Source organism: Rhineura floridana, chromosome 7 (genome assembly GCF_030035675.1).
Source record: "Rhineura floridana isolate rRhiFlo1 chromosome 7, rRhiFlo1.hap2, whole genome shotgun sequence".
In the NCBI taxonomy this organism is placed as follows: Eukaryota; Metazoa; Chordata; class Lepidosauria; order Squamata; family Rhineuridae; genus Rhineura; species Rhineura floridana.
In genome coordinates this window covers 15,679,522-15,703,399 of record NC_084486.1, presented here as the reverse complement: position 1 = coordinate 15,703,399, position 23,878 = coordinate 15,679,522, and the positions used below count along the sequence as shown (strand labels likewise).

Genomic DNA, 23,878 nt, shown 5'->3' with positions numbered 1-23,878 from the left:
AAACCGACCTCTGTATATGGCGTTTATTGATCTGACTAAGGCCTTTGATACTGTAAATTGAACTGCTCTCTGGACCATCCTTCTGAAAATTGGACGCCTTGATATATTTGTGAATATTTTGCGACTCCTCCATGACAACATGACGGCAACAATTTTGGATAACAATGGCTCTCAAAGTGACCCATTCAAAGGGGGATCAGACGTCAAACAGGGATGTGTCATCCGACTTTATTTGCTACTTTCATCGCCATGATTCTACACCTTGTTGAGGGGAAACTTCCCACTGGCATGGAAATCACATATCAAACAGATGGAAAGCTTTTTAATCTCAGTAGGCTGAAAGCAAAAAGTAAGGTAATTACCTCTGTCGTAGAACTTCAATATGCCGATGATAATGTAGTCTCCGCACATTGAGAGGAAGATCTTCAAACTATCCTAAGTGTCTTTGCACAAGAATATGAAAAGCTTGGCCTCTCGCTTACCATCAAAAAAACCAAAGTGCTTCATCAGCAAGTGCGAACCAATCCCTCTGTAGCACCATCAATCCAGCTTAATGGTGCGACTCTGGAGAACGTCAATCACTTTTCTTATCTTGGCAGCCATCTTTCTGTAAAAGCTGACATCGATGCTGAAATTCAGCATCGTCTGAGCTCTGCGAGTGCCGCATTCTCCCGAATGAAGCATAGAGTGTTCAAGGATCGGGATATTCGCAGGGAGACCAAAATGCTTATTTACAAAGCCATTGTACTACCAACCTTACTGTACGCCTGTGAAACATGGACCATCTATAAATGCCACTCCCAACTTCTTGAAAGATTCCACCAATGCTGTCTCCGGAAAATTCTGCAAATTACTTGGGAAGATAGGCGAACTAATGTTAGTGTATTGGAAGAAGCAAAGACCACCAGTGTTGAAACAATGATCCTCCAAAATCAACTTCGCTGGACTGGCCATGTTGTTCGAATGCCTGATCACCGTCTTCCAAAGCAGCTACTTTACTCCCAACTTAAGGATGGAAAATGGAATATCGGTGGACAGCAAAAGAGGTTTAAAGATGTTCTCAAAGTTAATCTAAAAAAATGTAACATAAGCATTGAGAACTGGGAAGCCTTGGCCCATGAGCATCCGAATTGGAGGTCAGCCTTTATCAAAGGTGTTATGGACTTTGAAGAAGCTCGAGTACAGGGCGAAAGGGACAAATGAGCTAAGCGGAAGGCACATCAAGCAAATCCTCATTGGGACCATCTTCCATCTGGAAACCTATGCCCTCACTGTGGGAGGCTGTGTGGATCCAGAATTGGCCTCCACAGTCACTTACGGACCCACTGTTAAAGGCCTTATCTTGGAAGACAATCTTACTCGGCCACGAGTGATTGTCAATGAAGACAGCAGTTTGAAATGGGTTTCATTTCTCTTGCAACAACAGATGGAAAGGATGTATCCTCCATAGTGCCATTTAGAGGGACAGAGATATAGGTATGTTTAGGAGCATGGGAAAGTGACATGTGCAGTGATTGCAGACAGTCTGAAATGAGGCTCTAGGTCAGCCATTCCCAACATGGTGCCCGCCAGATGTTTTGGATTCCAACTCCCATGAGCTCCTGACTAATGGTCTGGGAGTATGTAAGTTGTAGGCCAACATATCTGGTTGGGAAAGACTATCCTAGGGCAGGTATGAAGGATATGGAGAGATAAAGACTTCAGCAAGATATGACTAGCTGACATGGCTTTGCATACACATTTATGTGTCCATTGCAGTGGTAAAGTTGTTGGGTTGTATGAGCATTAAGGGAAGACTATCTATTGACTTTTGCTTATCTAACAGATGAATATGCTTCTCTAATGAGCACTAATGGTGAAGTGTTAATTCTAAGGGAAAATGTAGAATATAAATACTTGTTGGGGGTCCAAAGCAATGTTTTATCATTGCCTGTATGTTTGTTTGTTTGTTTGTTTGTGTGTGTGAGAGAGAGGGGGGAGGGAGAGAGAGGGGGAGAGAGCAGACTAGGGAGAAACGTGGTACTAGAATGTAGGAGTAAAAGGGACAAAGATCTGAGCTTTGCAGCTAACAGAAAAGACTGGATAGGTGGTCCAAGTGAATGCTTTGAGGTAAACTGATTGTATTTTATAGATGAGCAGTCTTGCTGAGCGCTTGTCTGCTTCACCATGTTCAATGCATATAGTTGTAAATAAACAAGTATCACAAAAATGCTTCACATTTCCACTGCTCTTTCCTCATAGGAAAATTGACCTTGTAGTTCATTTGGAAGTTCCTACCATAGGGGAATGTGGGAAACCGTATGTTTAAAAGGAAGAGTTTTCATCAGTGCTTGACAAACTAATCAGTGCCACCAGATGACAAAAGTCTATCAAGAACAGGCCTCAATGCACAGGCATTCCAGGACATGAGAGAAGCATGATTTTAATATTTTGTTTACAACACTGCAATGCCTAGGCTGGTTCCTTCTATGGCACAGTGCTATACAAGGACAAGATGCCACTAGGAAAATCAGCCTTCATTTTGTGGTCTAGGTATCACGAGAAAATGTACAATGTGACAGATATACCTGTAACACGCAAGTGTATCTGTATCTTCTGATACTCAACTAGGCCTGGCCAGTATCTGGATGGGTGAATTGTTGGGAACCCTTACAGTGCAATCCTAAACATGTTTACTCAGAAGTAAATCCCACTGTGTTTGATAATCCAAGTAAACAGATGTAGGATTGCAGATTAAGTATGCTACCTTGAGCATACTTAGTTACAACACATAGGTAACTAACAAATGCACATTAAATCTGAGCTACAGCACAGTGTAGCAAACGGAAAAAGAATAACATGGAACAAGAATCTGGGAAAACAAGTCCCCTTTTCACTTTTTGGATGAGTCAGTTTAGTCTTTTTGCTACTGAATTTCCTTGTCTTAAAATGGCAATAATGATACTTAACAACTTTTGCAGAGTGCTCAGAGACACTCTGAGTCAAAGCACTCAACAAAAGTGCTAAGTATAACTGCATTATATAATCCTTTAAATGCACATTAAACAATCCAGGAAGGATATGTGTTATTACTGAGCACAACCACCCAATCCAGTAACCATGGATCTAGAACTCATTGTGCAGATTAGCTGCAACATCAGAGCCTAATGTAATAATTATCACCAATAAATAAAAAACACTGCCTTCAAGACATGACTTTTTATATAAATGTTGTGTTTTAATTCCAATTCTGTCTTATCAGATAGCAATGCTGAAAACTCAGGGTGGCTTCAGAAGTAGCCTCTAGCGCAAAGTTCTTGTAGCTGGACAAAAATAAAACCACAAAGAGGGAAAGGCCAGAGTGGAAACCTCTATTGTGTTCCTGAAGTAGCTCTTTCCCAAATCATCTTTAAAAATATCACAACAGCATCAAATGCACCAATGAGATTCCTCTTCAGTGAGCAGTTTAAAGAGTGTAACCAAAGGTATGTCCCTCACCCTGAATGCAAAAGAATTTTAAGGGCACAACTGTTATCTGCCTAAACACACGCACACACCCCTACCCCTCACAACCCTTAAGTCAGTCATTTCTGGCTCTTTTCTACATTTCAGACAAAGCAAAGGTTTGACCTAGAAACAGAAAAGCAAAACTCAGTAGAAAAGCTAGTGGGGAAAAAGCCTTGATTCCATACTTGTGCAATCTTGAGGGCATATTCTTTTATCTCTGCTCTCAACAGCATCACAGATACCATCTGGACAGGTCTTGATACTAGGACTGCAGGTGGAATAGTTTGTTGTTATTCCTAAGAACAAGAAACAAACAAAGGAAGGAACTTGGCATGGCATCCTAAGCATCTTTAGGAGTTCTACACTGCAACATGACAAAACTGAAAAATTACTCTTTACTGTTGCTAAAATAATGCTGCACAGAAGTCTTATGTATGAAGATGTCAAAGGAAAAACTGTAATTATTTTCATTTTTCACATCAGGTGCTTTTCTGCATCTGAAAGCTCTTTGTATACCTTTTTGGATATGTTGATTACGGTTGGGCCAATTTTTTACCTGCAAATATTTGCAGCGCAAATTAGCACTTTTAGGGCATAGAATGCCCTCTAAAAACCATATAGCTTCTCTGATTGTTTTTTGTGGCTGTTCACAACCACTGCTCCAGCTCTTTGCTGTTCTTTTAGTATTATTTTCTTTTCCCTTACTATATAATCTCAGTCAGTCAAGGATTGCACGAGTATGATGATGTCACAATATAGCCAGTCAGATTTGTCTGCATGGCAAAGTCATATTGCCTTCACACTGGGGAAGAAAGCATTGCATCACTATTGCCACGATAACTAGGCTGATACTCCCTGAGCCAGTTTGCACATATGTGAAACCCTGAACCCCAATATTTTTTATTGGCTTATGTCTGACTGTCCAATGGATCGTGGGCAGAAATGGTTTGCTTGCAAAAGAGTTAGAATGTGTTATAGTGCTGCTTCTAGGCTTAAAAAGACCAGGTACCCAAAATAAACGAGACATCTGGAAACATCCTGGTGGAGCTAATAGTACTGGAGAGTTGAAAGACAGGGTCTAAAGCTAACCATATACATATATAGATGCATAATGGGTAGATGAAGATGAGTTGGCACAGTAGGGTCTTAGAAAAGGGGAACCATTTAGTTTTGAGATAGATCGTGTCTGGAAAACTTTGCATAGGCACAAGAGAATCTAATCTAATCTGTGCCTATGATCTAAGTATGGGTTTGGGGGTCAGGACATTTAGGAGACACAGCATGGAACATACTGACCAAAGGGACAGAGAGGTAGGGTCTCATGCTGACCACAAAAATAGGGATGATCTCAGGGAAAGGTCCAGGTGACATGCCCATTTGTGCTGGACCATTAAGACAGATAGAAGTTTACCTCAAGGGTGATGCCACAATGGGTAACTGGGAAAAGGTGTTAAATCAGGTGTGAAGGAAAAGGATCCGGGTTATTCTTCTCTTCAGGGGTGTAAAATGTCTTCATGTGGGATTCTGTCATTCTAGGACACTCTGTGGTGTTGCATAAGTGAGTATGAATATTGATCTAGTGCTGGTAACCTTTAAGCCTTTTAATTCTGTATTAGGGCCTATTCTTTATTACAATAAACTCTTTAATCTATTTCTGGTGGTTCTGTCCAAATGGCTAAGCTCACCCTCACAACCAAGACTGTGAGAGTTGAAGGACTATCTACAGTCAGATTATGTAATGAAATCGAAATCACATCTTCAGAGAAATTAGACCTAAAAATAATTCCTTCATGTAACACTAAGCCAAACCAGACTAAGTGTGAACATGTGAGTATGCATGCCATGTCAGCAGAAATTGTGGGCACATCACTCCTTCCCTGTTTTCCTGCTGCTGTGTTACCCAGAGCCAAGTAATGGTTTGGCTTGGCATTACATTTATTTATTTAAAATTTACATACTGCTTGATTGTTACAAAACCTCAGAGCAGTTTACATCTGAACCCAACCTCATGGTCGGTCTCACTCCAGACAAACCACAAGCTATAGCCAAGATTTGTTCTTGGCTTACCACTTGTGGTTTGTCTGTGGAAAACAAACTGTAAACGTGAGTTCAGATGTAATGCTAAGCCAAACCATGCCTTAGCTGTAGGTAGCATTGCCAGGAGGAGCATTAGGGGAGGAGCTATGGAGCAGAGCCTGGAAAAGTTACTTTTTTGAAATACAACTCCCATCAGCCCAATCCAGTGGCCATGCTGGCTGGGGCTGATGGGAGTTGTAGTTCAAAAAAGTAACTTTTCCAAGCTCTGCTATGGAGCCACACTTTTGTTGTAAATACCCACCTGTTCATGCTTAGTCATGATTTGACTTAGTGTTAAGTGCAACCTGGGCCCGTCTTGTGCTTCTTCAATAAAACCATCACAATGCAGCATACTGGGAACATTAGCCCAGTTGCCTGGGCAAGAGGGATGCTCCCTGCCTTTTCACTCTATGCTGCAGAGCTTTCACTACACTGCAGCATGGCCAGACAGGAAATGGTGGCCTGATTGCCCTGGCAATGGGCAAACAGCTCCCTGTAATCACTTTCATATCCCTTTGAGCCCCCCACACCCAAATCACCAAAAAGTGGAGGCCTTTTTAAGGTTGTAGTGAAAATGTTCCTAGACATTACTCCCCACCACCATCCCTCAGCACTGGCACAGCCCTAATGTCAACCTTTAGGACTGCATGTAGATAAAAAGACAGGATAAAAGTATGGGATGGTGACTGGCTAGTTTTCTTTGCCTGGTATGGCAACAGTCAACCAATCAGAGTTCAACCTCATTAACAGAAAGAGATGATGAGAAAAATCCAGTGGGTTTTTTTTCTTTAAAGCAGGATGATTCTCCCATTGATAAGTAGGCCTGAATGGGACTTTGCTAAAATGAGGGTCTAGGGGAAGCTGAATTTGTTGTGCCATACAATGAGAGAGGAGAATGCTTTGAATTGATTCCTCCAGTCACTATATGGTCAAAAAGCACACCGGCAGAGGCTACAACTAAGGAGAGGATCAACTGGCCAGTGCCGGTTCAAAAGCATTCTGTTGACCTAACAGACCAGTATCAATCTGAGTTTGTTCTTTGTCCGCTACCCGCTACTTTTACTGATCTGTTTTTCCCCATATCAATAATTTGAAAACAAATATTGATATTTTGAAAGGAAATATTGATAAAAGAAAGGAAATATCAATAAAAGCATTGTATGTAATATCAATATTTTAGAGGTGGATTTTTTTTAAAAAAAGTTTTTGAAAATAGCTGCAGAAAGTGCTACATAAAAATCCAATCTGCATCTATAGAGAATAAGCAAATTAATGGAACATGTGGTACCAAATCCAAATTGGACAGAATTCTAACACATCCACACCTGCAGCAGAGCTGCATTCTGTATACAAAACAAATAAAACTGAGATGTAGCTTGTGAGAACTTGTGTATCCTATACGCTCTTGGGGAGAAAACAGGAATGTGGAGGATCAGCCACCTGCAGTCAGGCAGACCCGAGATCTCAAACAACTCAGAAAGATCATGCTGATGTGATGTCATGAGAATATATGAAATTGCTAAAGTAATATCATTAGTTAAAAAAAAGTCATCCCACAATATTAACAAAAGTTACTTCAATAATCAGTCCATGCTTCCGGCACTGAATCAACCAATCCTAATATAAACTGTCTCCATGGCAATTTACTATATTGGTCAGCAGGAATTCACCTCTAAATATATATGCTACCACTCCAAACAAAGCTGTATTTTAAGCTACATATTTATAGTGATTACATAATTGACAACATAGTTCATCAGCACCACTGTTCAATCCTGCACAAAATTTCCTACAAAAACGTTTTTCTAACAGAAGCAGGGGCACTGCAGGACATTAATGAAGAACACATTTCAATCACATAGTCTCTAACTTCCCAATGCTACCTCTCTAAACAACATTAAGGGGATAGTCTGAAAGCAGAGGGCAGTTAAGGACCCACTCAAGGAATAAAATGATAAATTAATATGAATCTTTTTACACCTCAGAGATAACAAAGAATAGTGGGAAGTTCTCCTTTCCTGAATGATAGACTGAGGTTTCCCAGTACAGATTGCTTGTGCTCTTCAATGCTGAGGTTTTCCAGCATCTCAATTGCTCATGCTATTCAATACTTTCTTTATCACAAACTTGGATCTAGATTCCCATTCAGTTGCTGAATGTCTGGGCATACCTTTTCCACTTCCCTGTCTCCACTGGCATTTCCCCATTAGCACTCCAACGCCACCACACTCTTCACACTCTGATCGGGTCTTGCTCATCGCACATGAGTCTGTGCAACCATCATCGTTATGTATAACTAAAAAGAAGAGAAGAAGGGCTTCAACAGAAGTGGCATCAACAGAAAAATCTGGATGGGTCTACACAGTTCTTACAAAATAGAAAGAAGATATTTTTTCGTTTGAATTGAACGGATTTCATCCAACAAAACAGTTCTTATTTTCTCGCCATGTATATTGATTGCCGATTTTTACTGAATGCATGCCTAATACCAAACATCTAAAAACTGTGCCTAGATGCTCCCACAATGATGTCTGTCCTGTATAGGAGCTGCACCACCCAACATTGGTAGTGGTTACTAAAAACTTTAACATTTGGGGAGCACTGCATGACAACAAAAATGTGACATTTTTAATATCTACAAGTGAAGGTGGTATTTCTGGCTAGAATGTCTACATATCTAGAAGCTAATATTTCACAATATTTTTTGGTGGAACACATCACCAGAACACACCCCTTAATCATTATCTCTTAATCATTATGCCTAAACAAAACAAACTTAAGAATAGAGGCATTTGCTCACTCACTGTCATTTATTGGTACCTTTGTTTATACCACCTCTCCCCTTTCTCCTGGTGAGCTTTGTTTCTTCATTTGCTATCTCCCCCCCAGTTGAAAATTGGATTGTACACTTCTTAAGGTGGGGCACTGTCTTTTGCTTATCATACTTTGTAAAACACAATGATTATTATCAGTGGCACTGTAATGTTATTATAGAACGTTTCGCTAACCCTAACTTAAAATAGGTGTATTATTTTACTATTTGAAGAAATATTCAGTCTCATTCTCAAAGAATTCAGAAGGAAGCGCATCATGTGTATGTTCTAAACTTTTGAAATGTAGCTTTGGGGACAAAACTGGGAATTACTGGAATACACTATGAAATAAACACAGAAGTATAATACTGGGGAATGATTCTCTTTGGGTTCATTTAGATGAACAACTGTACTGTGGAGGCCACTTCAGATGACAACCCTGTGACATGTCTTGACATTTGGAGGCAGGTGTATCTCTTGCACAGAGGAGCTCCCCAAAACCCCTCTTAAAATTGTGGCAATGCTGAGGCTTCATAGCAGAAGCCTGTTGGTGTGAGGGAGGATCATTACAGATGAACTAGCTGAGCGTGCAGAAGCAGCCACCACAACGCACCATTTAAAGTGGCAGCTCTTCTTTTTTTTCAAATTAAGGCTACAGGGAACCTCCGGGACTTCCCATCTAGCCCCTAGCACAGTCCCCAATCTCCAAGACTCTTCCTCATTAAATGCAGATTTCTCGTGCACAGACACACACAAAATATTTTAACCCTTTCCCCAGATGCTCTGTCAAAATTCTCCCCATATGAATTCCAATGCCCACTATTGTTTGTCTGTGCCTTGGCTCAGAAATGGGAGGGAGCAGCTGAAGCACACAAGGAGAGAATGCTGATGTTGTTCAGAGTGGCAGTGGGGAGGGGGTTAATGACTCTAGTGCCTGATCTTACTTGCATGGGCTATTGCATAAAAAGGTCTGAACTACCCAATATTTTGCATGTTCAGCTATTTGCGGCTTTCAGTCTTCAGAGCTCACTTCAGTAGAAAGGCCAAAGTCCAGAGATAACTTACGTGATCCATCAAGCACAATTGTAACATAGGTAAGAGCTTCTTTTCTGCTCTGCTCTTCTTTAGCTAGTAGAGGGTACTGGATTTCTTTGCAGTCAGGTCTCTGTAACACAGCAGAGTCATTCACAAAGAGGGTCCCAAACTGATCTTCATGGCCCTGAGCAATCTCCACCGCATAGCAGCTGACATTTGGCGTCTGTAAGGCGTATGTGATGTTGACACCATAAAATCTCATACAGTTGTCGATGCAGATTTTTCCTATCTAGGCTCAAAAAAAAAAAAAAAAACCCTCATCAAAAATGTCACCAACAACAAAAATAGTGGAAGAGCAGTAATAGCCTCTTACATTGGCCCTCTTGCAAGCACACTGTAGCAGTTAGTGTCATAAGCAAGCAACAATATATCCAGTACTGCTAATCTTCTGCAACTCTGAACACAATTTCACATGTATTGTGGGATCTGATGAGGAAATGGATTGGTAAGAATTCTTGTTCTCAGGTGAAACAATAATTTTCTTGCCCATATATGGTTGGGGAACCACAGTTCAATATATGAAGCAGAATCTACAAAGGGCTTGCATATTTAAGGCTGTAACCCTATCCACACTTACATGAGAACAAGTCCTTTGAACTCAGTAGGTCTTACTTCCAAATAGACCATGCTAGGATTGGTCTGTTTCTGTGGCCCCACATTATGGTCCTCTCATAGTAGGGATGGGCAAGAAATTTGATTCAGTTTGCATTTCAAGCCAAATCAATCAAATTTGCACTTTCCACAACATGAGAACTGAAAAACAGCCATCCTTTGAAATTCGCGCTTACTCAAATTTTGCAACGCAAAACTGATTTTATGCCTTCTACGTTAAATTTTACCTTGTAGTCCCCTTTAGTACCACTCCCTATATATGTGTGTGTGTGTGTGTATATTGTATTTTATGTATTTTAATTTAATTTTAATGTTTTTGTGATTTTATTGTTTACAGTTTTATTATGTACGCATTTTATTTTATTTTTGTAAGCTGCCCTGAGTGCCCTATTATAGGGTAGAAGGGTGGGATAGAAATATTTTAAATAAATAAATAATAAAAAATACTTAAGTTAGGAGAAAGTGTGCATAAAAATGAATATATGAGTCAAAACAACATACAAAAATGCATTATGTGACAAGAAATTATTTGCAAAAATTTGTACATTAGTCAAAGCTCCCTATATAAGTGTGTTTATTAAGAGAAATTTGCACTAAAATGCTGGAGAATTTTCATGGGGATTTTTAAAAAATAGTAATTGCAAATCGCTGCAGCAATGTGGAGAACAGAATTTAAGATGGGAAAAATGAAAAACGGAGAGAACTGAAATTGACAGATCTTTTCATCCCTATCTCAAGACGCACCAAACCATGTGGGAACCATTTTCTTGTGGTGCACGTTTACATGGGTGCAGCCCATACATGAATATTGCAACCAAGTGGGTGGGGGCAACTGAATGGGGCTTTCCTGACCGGCACCCTGACAGGAGAAAGGATACTGATCAGGAAAGAAAATCCATGCAGATGCCTTTATCTATTGTGTTGCAGTATTAACAAAGATACCAAGTGAGAAAGTCCCATGGAGAAGTAACAGCTCAGTGTATGTGAACATGCATGTGTTTTTGTCTAGTGCAGGAAGCCAGAGAAAGAAAAAACAGAGAAAGATTTCTTTCCCTGGCTTCTTGCACTAGAGAGAGAAATACACACACACACACACACACACACATATTGTAAGGAGATGTACTGTAAGTTGAGAGGTTAATGTGCATAATGACTGGCCATTGTGCACATTCATTAGACCTCATGGAGAATGCAATTATAATCCTTCCATGAAGTGAGAACCATGCACGTTTCCAGATCAATATATATAATCTCCAATAGACCTTGGGAAATGTGCATATATATGGCCTGAATTTTGTACATTCTGTGGTCATTATGCATAACCCCAAACAGGTTTTGAGGAATGTGCATATCTCAGCTGAATTTTGTATATTCTCCAGTGAATATGAATAATACCCAACAGGCTTTGGAAAATGTGTATATAATTTTGTACATTCTCCAGCCATTATGCATAATCTCCAACAGGCTTTGGGAATGTACAGATCTCAACTGCATTTTGTACATTCTTCAGGCAATATGCACATTCTTCAGGTAATATGTAATCTCCAAGAAACATGCATTTTTTTCTGTCTTCTTCAGAAGTGTACTATCTGCACACACACATGGGCTGCTTGTGGCCTTCTGCCTAATCTAACACGGAAGGACTATGTGCACATTCTCCATGGGGCCTGGTGAATGTGCACAATTGTTAGTTATATTGCACAATAACTGCTCAACATACATTCCCCTTAGTCATTTGTGTCTTTGAAGAGCATTTTCAGTCATCGAATCTGTCAGTACTGTAAAACAAACAAATCCTGAGGGACAACCGTGAGCATTCATAGGAAACATGGGAAGCTGCCTTATACTGAGTCAGACCATTAGACCATCTAGCTCAGTACTGTCTACACTGACTGGCAGCGGATCTCCAGGGTTCCAGGCCAGGTACATTCCCAGACCTACCTGGAGATGCTGGGGATTGAATCTGGGACCTTCTACATGCAGAGCAGATGCTCTCCCACTAAGCTATGGCCCAGTAGACTAATAGTCTTCCACCACCTAAAACACTAACAAATCTCCTTTGGCATAAGCTTTCAAGAAGTAGAAAAATTAAGTGCTCTCCTTAGTAGACAGATTATGCATCCGCACACGAATGGGTGCAGAGGAAAACCCTGTAAACAGTAGAGGCAAAAGGCAGTGACTTTCAAGAGTTACAGATGATATGTGACACTGTGATGTAAAGTCAGGTGATGTTCTTGCCTTATGCACCTTTGAGCTTTGTTTAGATACACCTATTATTCCTCTAGATATAATGGCCTTTTATGTTCATTGTTTATAAATCTCTCTCTCACTCTGAATATACACCTTCTCCAACCTATCATGATTCCCTCTGAGTACTCTGTTTCAGACCAGAAGTGACAAGCACTATGAATGGGAGGAAGAGGAAGATAAAGACAAGGAGCAGAGCCCGGTTGACAGAGCAGCCCCCTCCCTCCGGATGCGTCTGGCTGCACTGTTGGAAGCAGGAGCCTCGGAGGCTTCCTCTCTACCACCTGTGGAGGAGAAGGTGCTGTCAGAGTCTGCAAAGAGCACTGCCCCATCGGGGGACTGGGAGAACTCCAGAGTGCAGTCTGATCTGACAGGACAGGAGGATTCAGAAGTGGAGGCAGGTCCTGTGTGGTTTCCCAGGAGAGGCACCACATCAAGAGAAAAGAGGAGATGCATCCTTCCAGATGTAGCACCCATCCTCAGGCTAGGAACTCCTACAAGAGCAGAGATTCTCGCAAGTAGCTGTGGATTTATACCTCTGGTTGAAAGCTTGGTGAATAGCCAAGAAATCTTTTTTGAAACAATGTTGCTGCTCCTGTGCAGCCTTGGAATTCTTCATACTGATCTTGAACTTCTAAACCAGTGACACTCAAACGGTGCACCGCGGCACACTGGTGCGCCACAAGAGGTGTCTAGGTGTGCCGCAAATATCATGAAAGTATATTATCATTAAGTTATTTTTATTCATAGTTTAAAATATATTAATATATTTTTAATTTTGTACACGAAGTGCACCAGAAAATGTTTATATGTTTTACAGTGCACCGCGAACCAAAAAAGATTGAGAACCACTGTTCTAAACTCTGGCCCTTGCGCCTCGGTTCGGTTTATTCCTGCTAACGCTTTGCCCTGTCAGAGCTCCTGGACTGTATCTGGCTCTTTTTATCTGAGTCTGTACTGTTAATCCGCTCTATTAACTTTCTTACTTGTATGGAAATGCACCTGCTTCATGTTGTGGGTGGGAATCAGGACACACCCAAAGATCATTTTTCATACATCCAATGAAATGGGCTCTAATTCATGAAAGCTTATGTCACAGTAAAGCAGTCTCTAAGGTGTCACAAGACATGTTGTTCTGCAACCAGACAAGAAAACACACATTTACAATGATACAGTATCTCCATTTCTTTGAATGTACCTCTCTCCCCTATTTCAAAACAAATTAATCCAAATGGAAAATCTCTGTGCTGTGAGATTCACAGTAAGTTTGCCTCATTAGAAACGCTTGTGATCATTTTGTCTGAGCACCTGTGGATAGGACTTTGTTCACTGAAGCCATTAAGGAATTAAATCCTATTTTTGATGGGGGACAGACTGCTGCCAGACCATGTTCATATTTCTTCATTCATTCATTTGGCTTTCAAGGTTAATTGCTTCCTCATATTCTCTTTGAGGCAAAAGTCCATTTCACCTTCACGTTAGTTCATCCCACACTTCTCCCTGTGCTAACTAATTCTTCCAAATGATGCCTAATACTTCAGGAATGTTGAGTACCATCCTCTAGGGCAGTGTTTCCCAAACTGTTTTTATTTTTTTGTTGCTGGACTAAAGTTCCCATAATTCTTGACCATTGGCCATGCTGGCTGGAGCTGATGGGAGTTGTAGTCGAGCAACAAAAAAATAAAAAAGTTTGGGAAACACTGCTCTAGGGGTAGAGCTGCTGGGATCAAGTTCCTTCCTGCACATCTTACATTCACAGTGAAATCTAGGGGAATCAGCAGCAATATTTTGCCCCCGATCATATACACACCTGTGTAAGTACTATCCTTATATGGTGAAGGTGCAAACTTGCCTCCTTCCCTCCTAGGGAAAGAACCAAGCAAAATAGGTCCCCACATGATTAGGCATTTTCATGGAGCAGTTGCCTCAGGTGAGATGTTATCTGCACAGTAGAGAGGAGAGACCAAGCGTACTCCTCTACCACATGAGAATGGGCCTGCCCTGGGAAGAAAACAAGCGACATATTGGACAAATTGATATTCACTGTTGCAGGGTGTCGCTTAGCATTCAGCAATAAGCAACATACTGCAAGATCTTCATCTCTCTTCTTTTGGCTATCGTCAAAGAAAAAAAGGGATAAACTGGAAATGTTGATGACAAAGCTGATAAAACATAAATCTTGTGTCTAAATTAGAAAGTTGTTTCCATCTTAACAACGAATGCTTGCTCAAAACAGAACCAAGTCTCTTAAGTCAGATTCACCCAACTGCAAGTTGATTCCATCTGCAGTCCATGTATAAGTGAACCATGGAAGGGTCTGGCTGTGCTGGGAATTGCAGCCTACCTCAAGTTCAGTAAACCTAAACAATAAAAATAAAGAATCAAGTTCACTAGCATCTAGGTGACCAACAAAAATCTAATTGCCTAACAGCAGAAATACATGGGGGACCCTTCCCTTGATTCTTAGATCTGGAAAGCGGTACAGACAAATAGCATGTAGTGTGCTCATTCTGTTTGTTTCCTGTGAACACAGGAACCAGTGAGCTTGGAGTCACAGCTTGTGAGAAAGATGGAGGAGACTAGCGCTAGAACCAAGTGCTGGAGCAATACAAAATAAGACAGTCAAAAAGGAGTGAGTGGTTTGTTTATGTTATGATGACCTTTGTTGGGAGAAAGTGTGTGTCCGTCTTAATCCTCCTTGACCTCTCCGCAGCTTTGATACCATCAGCCATGGCATTCTTCTGGAATGCCTGTCTGAGTTGGGGATGGGTGGCATTGCTTTGCAGAGGGTGGTGCCTGGGGACTGTTACTTGGGCCTGTGAAGCCTTTAGTGTGGGGTCCTACAGGGTTCAGTTCTATCGCCATTCTGCTTAATATCTTGATGAAACTGCTGAGTGGGGTCATCTGGAGTTTTGGAATGCATTGCCAGCAATATGCTGATGATACGCAGCTCTGTTTCTCCTTTACGTTTGCAGAAGTGGCAGTGGATGTCCTAGACAGACATCTGACCTTGGGAATGGACTGGATGAGAGCCAACAAACTGAAACTTAATCCAGACAAGACTGAGACACTGCTAGTGAGTGGTTCCCTAGACCAGATGGGTGGGGCATGGCCTTCTCTAGACAAGGTTACACTCCCTCTGAAGGAACAGCTGTGCAGCTTGGGAGTACATCTGGATCCACTACCCTCACTTGAAGCCCAGGCGGCTTTGGTGGTATGAAGTGCCTTCCATCAGCTTAAGTTTGTGGCTCAGCTATATCCCTATCTGGACAGGGATAGCCTAATGTCTGTTGTCTATGCTCTAGTAACCTCTAGGTTAGATTACTGCAATGTGTTATATATGGCACTGCCTTTGAAGACAGTTCGGAAACTGCAACTAGTGCAGAACTCAGCAGCTAGACTACTGACCGGCGGAAAACGGTAAGAACACCCAACACCAATTCTGGCATGGCTGCACTGGATATCAATTAGTTTCTGGGCCAAATTCAAAGTGCTGGTTTTAACTTCTAAACCCTTATGTGGATCAGGATCCCTATACCTCAAGGACCACCTCTCTCCACCACCAGGACCCTGTGTTCATCATCTGAGGCCATTCTCCATGTGTCCCTCCGAGGGAAGTGTGGAGGGTGGTGACATGAGAATGGGCCTTCTCAGCTGTGATGCCCCATTTGGGGAATGCTCTCCCCAGGAGGCACACCTAGCACCATCACAGCCTGTCTTTAGGTACCAGGTAAAAACATTTTTATTCACCCAGGCCTTTGGAGTTTAATTTTCTGTTTGCTTTTAGTCACATGTGGAGTAGGTGGATTGTGTTTTTATGTAGTGTAAGTATTTTAGGATGTTTTATTCTTGTCTTTATATCTGTTTTTAATGTTGTAAGTTGCTGTGAGTTTTCAATTTGAAAAAAGCAACTAATATAATAAACAACATAATATAAATAGGGATCCACCCTATTTTGTGATTTTGGTCAGTTAATTGTTTTTAACACTGTATTTTAAGTTGTGACTCTTCCTGGAACCTCTGGGTGAAGGGCAGGCAATTAATGCTAATGCTAATAAGAAGAAGCTGATCTGAGAGGATGGATCATCACAGTCTATTCTTGTGCCATCAGATCTGATATATTTTTAGTAATATTTATGAACGTTTCAACTCTTTAATATAATACAACTTGTGTTATTTAACAAAAAAAAAGTCTGGTCCAATGCACATAAAACAACTTGTGAAACTTATTAAATGCCAAAAAATCATCAGGTGTCTAAATGTGAAGTCCCCTTTGAGCTTGATGCACAGGTCAATGGCTCTCCTGCTCCCCCAACCCACACCCAATTGGCCCTTGGGGTCAGCACCAGCCAGACACCAACAGAGTTCTTATAGCAGGTCTTGCAGCCCTGCCTTTCCTGGTGTTTCTATGGAAGCCCTGATTCTGGAAGCACTCAAGTTAGGGGACACACCCTCAGGAGCACAGCTTGGGAAAGGGAGACCCTCTGCTGCCCGGTGAACATTGTGTCCTCCAATGGTGGCTTATGTGCACTGCCATCTTTCTTCTTGACCTCCAGGGATGACTTATATGGGATCCTGTCATATAGTGGGGAATCCCAGGTGTGGGCAAGGAATGTATACCTATTCCATGGATTTCAGCTGCATTCAGAAACGGGGTTTATTGCTTAGTTTTACTTACAATAGTAGCACTTCTGTCCCAATTTCTAATATTCCTTTCACACTGCAGTACTTATTTCAACATGGAACTGTGGCTTTTTGACCAATATACCTCCACGTCACGCTTAATTTCATTCACATCAGTGGGCGGGTGTGAAACAATAATGAATGTTACTGGACATGCCTCTACTTCCCCACCCTTTCTGCACATGTGCAGTCTCTCCCCCCATGAAAGTGGTGGGAAGTAACTGTATGCTGGTATACTGCCACAAATTTCATCACTTTATTCCCACAATTTTCTGGGTTAATAGAGGTGCAAAACAGATTTTTTTTCTGGAAGCAATTAACATGCAAATGAGCACTAACTTTCCCCATATTCTGCTAGTTTTCCAGAAGTGGCCTTTACATCGTGCAGAAGATCAAATAAAATGCAGAGATTATCCAGTAAGGAAACGTCGGGGAAATGGAATAAACTGCCATCCCCACTGGCCCCAGTATGTACTGGTGTCTGCAGCAGGGCCTTTCATCAGAAGAAGTCCCATCCAACCCAGGATTCAGGAACTGGTGGAACCTGACTGTATGCAACACAAGTTGCAAAAATGTTGGCTTTTCTCAAAGCAATTAATCATAGATGATCTTTATGTATTTGATGTAGTTGCAGCAGAATGGACTATTTTGCTATAAACTTCATTAAAGTTTGCTTCTGAGTAATTAGCATCAAGCTTATTGAAAGACAAAAAAGTCAAAATTGCTCCCTTTCCCCAATTTCTTGACTGCCTCCTTGCCTGCTCGTTTCTTAAGGTTTACATGCTTGCTGGTTATTTTCTTCCTTAGAACACAGTAGCAATAATCACCTACAATGAGAAAGGGACCCTTTTTCTTTAAATTGAATGAAAAGGGAGGAATGCTAATTCCTGTGTCTGTAACTGAGACTGGCTGGTACTTCTTTTGGAAGGATAAATTCAAGTTCCCACGTTTTTTATTTCCGCTCTGCATGAAAATTTGCATTAGAATGTTTCCACAGGACAGAAGAGTAAATAAGTTGATGCCTGAACTTCACATGCGGATGAAAGCAATCCAATCTGAAGAAAACCTGAAGCTCAAACATATTGAATGCATTTGTAATGTATATTCTATTTACAAGTCTCAGGAGCAGCCATACTGAGTATATTTTTATACACTGTCGAACACAACAAGGGAGAAACATTTCTAAGGTAATTATAGGGGTGAAAAAGTGTTTTCTTTAGTTATTCCATTCATTTTTACTTTTAAAACTTCATTTGTTTCATTCACTACAATGATGTTTTATATCACTGCATTTGTTTCTATTTCCCATTGCCTTCAACAGGAGACCTAGCTGCTATTTTGCTGCTTGTAATTTCGGTGTTTTCTATCCACTTAGCATGAAGTCTTCAGACATTCCACTATTCCTCCAAGGGATCATGTCTGCAAAATTGTAGACAGAAAGGAATAAGGGGGCCCATTTTATAGGCAATAAAAAAGCACACGTGCACAGTGCCTCACCACAATCTAAACAAATTGTAAATAGAATTAACGTTGCAAATAGAACTAAAGATACACTCATGTTGTTGTTGTTATGTGCCTTCAAGTCGATTACGACTTATGGTGACCCAATGAATTAGTGACCTCCAATAGCATCTGTCATGAACCACCCTGTTCAGTTCTTGTAAGTTCAGGTCTGTGGCTTCCTTGATGGAATCAATCAATCCATCTCTTGTTTGCCCTTCCTCTTTTTCTACTCCCTTCTGTTTTTTCCAGCATTATTGTCTTTTCTAGTGAATCATGACTTCTCATTATGTGTCCAAAGTATGATAACCTCAGTTTCAGCATTTTAGCTTCTAGTGACAGTTCTGGTTTAATTTGTTCTAACACCCAATTATTTGTCTTTTTTGCAATCCATGGTATGCGCAAAGCTCTCCTCCAACACCACATTTCAAATGAGTTGATTTTTCTCTTATCCGCTTTCTTCACTGTCCAACTTTCACATCCATACATAGAGATCAGGAATACCATGGTCTGAATGATTCTGATTTTAGCGTTCAGTGATACATCTTTGCATTTGAAGACCTTTTCTAGTTCTCTCATAGCTGCCCTACCCAGTCCTAGCCGCCTTCTGATTTCTTGACTATTGTCTCCACTTTGGTTAATGACTGTGCCGAGGTATTGATAATCCTTGACAAGTTCAATGTCCTCATTGTCAACTTTAAAGTTACATAAATCTTCTGTTGTCATTACTTTGGTCTTTTTGACATTCAGCTGTAGTCCTACTTTTGTGCTTTCCTATTTAACTTTCATCACCATTCGTTTCAAATCATTACTGGTTTCTGCTAGTAGTATGGTATTGTCTGCATATCTTAAATTATTGATATTTCTCCTCCATCTTGGTCCAATCCTGCTTTCCATATGATAAGTTCTGCATACAGATTAAACAAATAGGGTGATAAGATACACCCGTCTCACACCCTTTGCGATGGGGAACCAATTGGTTTCTTCATATTCTGTACTTACAGTAGCCTCTTGTCCAGTATATAGGTTGCGCATCAGGACAATCAGATGCTGTGGCACCGCCATTTCTTTTAAAGCATTCCATGGTTTTTCATGATCTACACAGTCAAAGGCTTTGCTGTAATCTATAAAGCACAGGGTGATTTTCTACTGAAATTCCTTGGTCCGTTCCATTATCCAACGTATGTTTGCAATATGATCTCTGGTGTCTCTTCCCTTTCTAAATCCAGCTTGGACATCTGGCATTTTTCACTCCATATATGGTAAGAGCCTTTGTTGTAGAATCTTGAGCATTACTTTTCTTGCATGGGATATTAAGGCAATAGTTTGATAATACTGCATTCCCTGGGATCCCTCTCTTTGGAATTGGGATGTAAATTGAACGCTTCCACTCTGTGGGCCATTGTTTAGTTTTCTATATTTCTTGACAAATTTTTGTCAAAATTTGAACAGATTCCATCTCAGTAGCTTGTAGCAAAGACACACTCATACACAAGGTAAAAACACACTAAAGGTGCAATCCAAACTCCAACTCTGTCGGGCTGGATGGGGTTAGAATACAGCATGTTTGTGGCCCTCCTAGCTTAGGGGAACCCAAATGGGGACAAACACCCCCTCGCCAGCAGAAGCTCATCTACCAGCAGCCCAACAGGTGTGACTCACACCTGCCAGAAATTGGCCAAGCCTAATCCCCCAAACAGGGATGAGCTGGGGGTGGACACAGTGGAGGATCCAGGAAGGGTTTCCAGCTGCCACATCCAAACCCTGCTTAGATCATGGCCACACCCTTGCAACCAGGCAGAACTTACAAGGTCAAAAGGCAGGCACAGGGGACACCCCAAAGGAAGTAGTGGAGCAGGCCCAATCTGGGAAAACTGAACTCCCACAAAGTGATAAAAAAGAGTAAGGGGGTGTTAGGCTGCCAGCCAACATTACACGACTACAATCCGATCTTTGTGTGTCTTTTGCTTTGTAGATCACAGCCACCTGCACTGCCATGTTTCCGCAGGCCCCAGGTATTGACCATAGCATTGATCATGCAAAGTGCCCAGCCACTCCAGGCATACTCTTTCTTCTCCCACAGCAAAGGGGGAGAACCATACTAGCACCCACCTATGGGGGAAGGAATGGTGGTGCATCATCCAATGCCAAAGGTGCCCCCCCTCCAAGCTGCAGCAACAGCAAAGGGGAGGATTTCCAGCAAGCTGATCATTGCCACTGGCATGAGATGTGGGACACAGGAGTCAGGGCGGAGGAGGAGGTAGCAGGATGTTGAGGAGGGGCTCCCCATCCGTCCTCGTGCTCTTAGCCTGCACTTCATGCATCCACTGCTGTGCCAGCTCCATGGGTGCAGGTGGAGCACAGGAACACAGGATGCTGCCTTATGCTGAGTCAGACCACTGGTCCATCTAGCTCCATATTTTCTACACTCTGGCAGCGGCTCTCTAGAATTTCCATGGTTCCATGGTTGTAATAAAGCTTTCTTTGCATTTCCTCTGTGTGTTGTCATGGTTCCTTGGCATGTGTGTGCCAGCTGCAAGTGTAGGGGTGAATATGGGGGCTGTGATCACTGTGTGTTTGTGTACGTGTGTTGTTGCACTGGGACATGCTCATTGTGCACGTGTGCTGGTGACTGACTGTGCATGTGTTGGGTGGGGGTATGCATTCCTAGTGGGCAGTATGTCAGGATTTGGTGCCATCAGCAGATGAGCGTGTGTATTTGCGTCCTCTGCCAGTCTTAGGTGATTTCCACTGGCCATAGCCCCTTGCAGCCATTATCAAATGAGTTTTGGATGCAACGGTTTTTATGCTGGCAAATTGCCAGCAGCCATTAAACAAGGCAGATCCCTATAGTTTGGGTTGCTTTCCAGTTGTGTGGGTGTCACATACTCTCTCACTCTCCCAAAAGACACACTTGCAGAGACTGTCGATGATATCCAATGTTAGTCATACTTGGGAGCAGACCCAGTGGTTTCAACAGGTCTGCTTTGAGTATGACTTCATTGGAGGTCATCCTCTATCTGTTAAGAATCCCAGGTATACCAATAGATGTACAGACAACTTTTAGTTAATATATTTTTTTAAAATAGAAATAAAAAATAAATAAGAAAACACAAATAATTTCACCAGGTGGGATCAGACCCTTCCTCCCCTCACAGAGGCCACTAAAACCAACTACCCTGTGAGCAAGAGAGGAAGAAGCAGCAAACTGTCATAATCGCCACCTCTTTGAATAGCTTATTTTTACTGCTGTAATTATATGTTATTATTTTTATCAATGTAATGTAAGCCACTCTGAGAGCCTTGTTGGCTGAAGAGCGAGGTAAACATACTTTAAAAGCACAAGGGAATGGGAAAAGGTAGGAAAATACAGTGTGGAATGGATTGAAAATGCTTAAAGGAACTGTACACGGTGATGCGGGAACTGTTTTTGCACAAGACAAAGAACAGACCAACAGAAAGAGGGACCTGCAAACGTTCGCTCTCAGAGGAGAAAACGCACACAGGCAAAAGACCAACAGGCCTTTGTCTCCCTCTTTCATAGGCTTCTGCAAGGCCCTCTTCTTGGCACCTTGATTGGAGGATTCTATGTTGAAAAAAGACCAACCAGGACGTTGGATAATTTGCTGAGATGTGTTACGAGTTGTACAGCCTCTCTATACTCCCCCCTCTCTGTAACCTCCATCTGACCTATTCTGACTGGTAGGGGGAAATGAAAACTAAAATAGATCTGAATGAGTAACAAACAAATATGTGATGTTTGGAACAGTTTTGGAACTCCTGCATTTGTTTCTTTAACAAGAACAAATGAAACAAAGGGGCCCTTTATTTCATTTTTTTCACTCATTACAAAATGAATGCACACACCCAGTATTTTGGAACTACTGACAACCAAGATCTAGAGGAGGAAATATGTAGAACACAAGGAAACAGTATGATCTAGTGCAGGGTAAGCAGTTGAGCCTGGACAACATACAGGTGGTGCATGCCCAACAGTCACAGCAGGGAGGCTGCCCCAGCTGGCACCATTACGAGACTCTCACATGAGGTTTCAACTAGTACTGCACTGGATTTCTTATATGTTCTAAACTGAGTTTTTTTAAATCAGAATTCCTAAAATGAATATTTTCATACATTCTGAGTGCCCTAGAAGTGCCAATAAAGGGGTTACTTTTCAAGAGTCACAAAAATGTATATGAAATTCCCCTGCCCGCCACAGTTTGGCACAGCACAAGTTTCAACCCAGAAGCCTGGTGCTGGAGGGACTGGTTAGTGGGAATGTACCGTTTACGCAGCCCTAGAAGGAAGAGTAAAGAGCAGCAGTGGAGAGACTAGAAAAGAAGGAAGCCCTATCCCTTGCACCATCAGAGTTGAGAGGCTGTATGAGATGAAAGAGGAACATGGCGGTCATCTAGACCCCTCCCCCTCTGGGCTGGAACTCAAGAAACACATTTTCCTGCATGATGACTCAGCTCTGGGAGCCCAATTTCCAAATAGAACAAAAGAGTACATCATCCTTACTTGTGAAAAGTTGGCAGCATTTCTGTTCACTGTGAACTGATATGTCACATTTGAAAACTGGATGCTGACTGGAAGAATAGAGACATTGAAGTGGAGCAGCAGGGATTTATTGGCCCCCTGGTATTCTGTGTCGTTCACGATAACCTCCAGCTGGAGAGAGCGGCTTTCAGTTACTGAAATGCTCTTGCTTAACACCAATCCTGCAAAAACAGAAGAGTGGACTCATTCACTTCACAATAAATAAGCACTTGAGTGAGATTCTCCTCGGAAAAGCAAAAACACGGCCACGAGAGACACCTTGTGGACATGGAAAGCAGGGCAAGAGGAAACGGTTAGACATGCAGGAGTGAAAAGGAAAGGATGTAGGAGATGATGTACAGTAACCTATGAGGAAATGTGGGCACAGGCATACTGGCATGCACGGCTGTATTCTGTAAGACAAACCAAAACCACCACTAATGATGCATATCAGGGAGAAATAGCAGAAACTATTTTTGGGGGGATAGTTACATGGTCCAGCCTTAGGCCTTTAACCCTCTCCCAGTCATATTCCCCACAGAGGTACATCTGGGACCTTCATTATGTAGTTTTTTATCAGATCCTGAATACACCGCTTTATCCTGGCCTCTGACATATGTATTTTAGGATCCACTCTATTCTCTTGACTGTAATCCGTTTTTAATAGCGTATATTTAAATTGTTGTAACCCACCCAGGGACCTCATGAAGGGCACGTAAGAAATCTAATAAATAATAATCAGACTAAAAAAGGGAGGGAGTGGTGCTACTCCAATACCTTTGTCATGTACCCATGTAAGTTGGAACCAAGGGAAATCCTAGGAACCC

General features: G+C 41.7%; 1 protein-coding gene across 2 annotated transcripts in view; it reads right to left on the bottom strand.

Moving 5' to 3' along the window:
• RET (ret proto-oncogene) overlaps positions 1–23,878 on the bottom strand; it is a 157,879-nt gene that overhangs the window by 43,141 nt on the left and 90,860 nt on the right. For both annotated transcript variants that reach the window (XM_061634950.1, XM_061634951.1), the window contains exons 6-9: positions 23,034–23,233; positions 9,441–9,699; positions 7,733–7,858; positions 3,672–3,782 (exon numbers count right to left, since the gene is read on the bottom strand). In XM_061634950.1, coding sequence (XP_061490934.1) covers positions 3,672–3,782; positions 7,733–7,858; positions 9,441–9,699; positions 23,034–23,233 — 696 coding nt within the window. The remainder of the gene's footprint in view (positions 1–3,671; positions 3,783–7,732; positions 7,859–9,440; positions 9,700–23,033; positions 23,234–23,878) is intronic.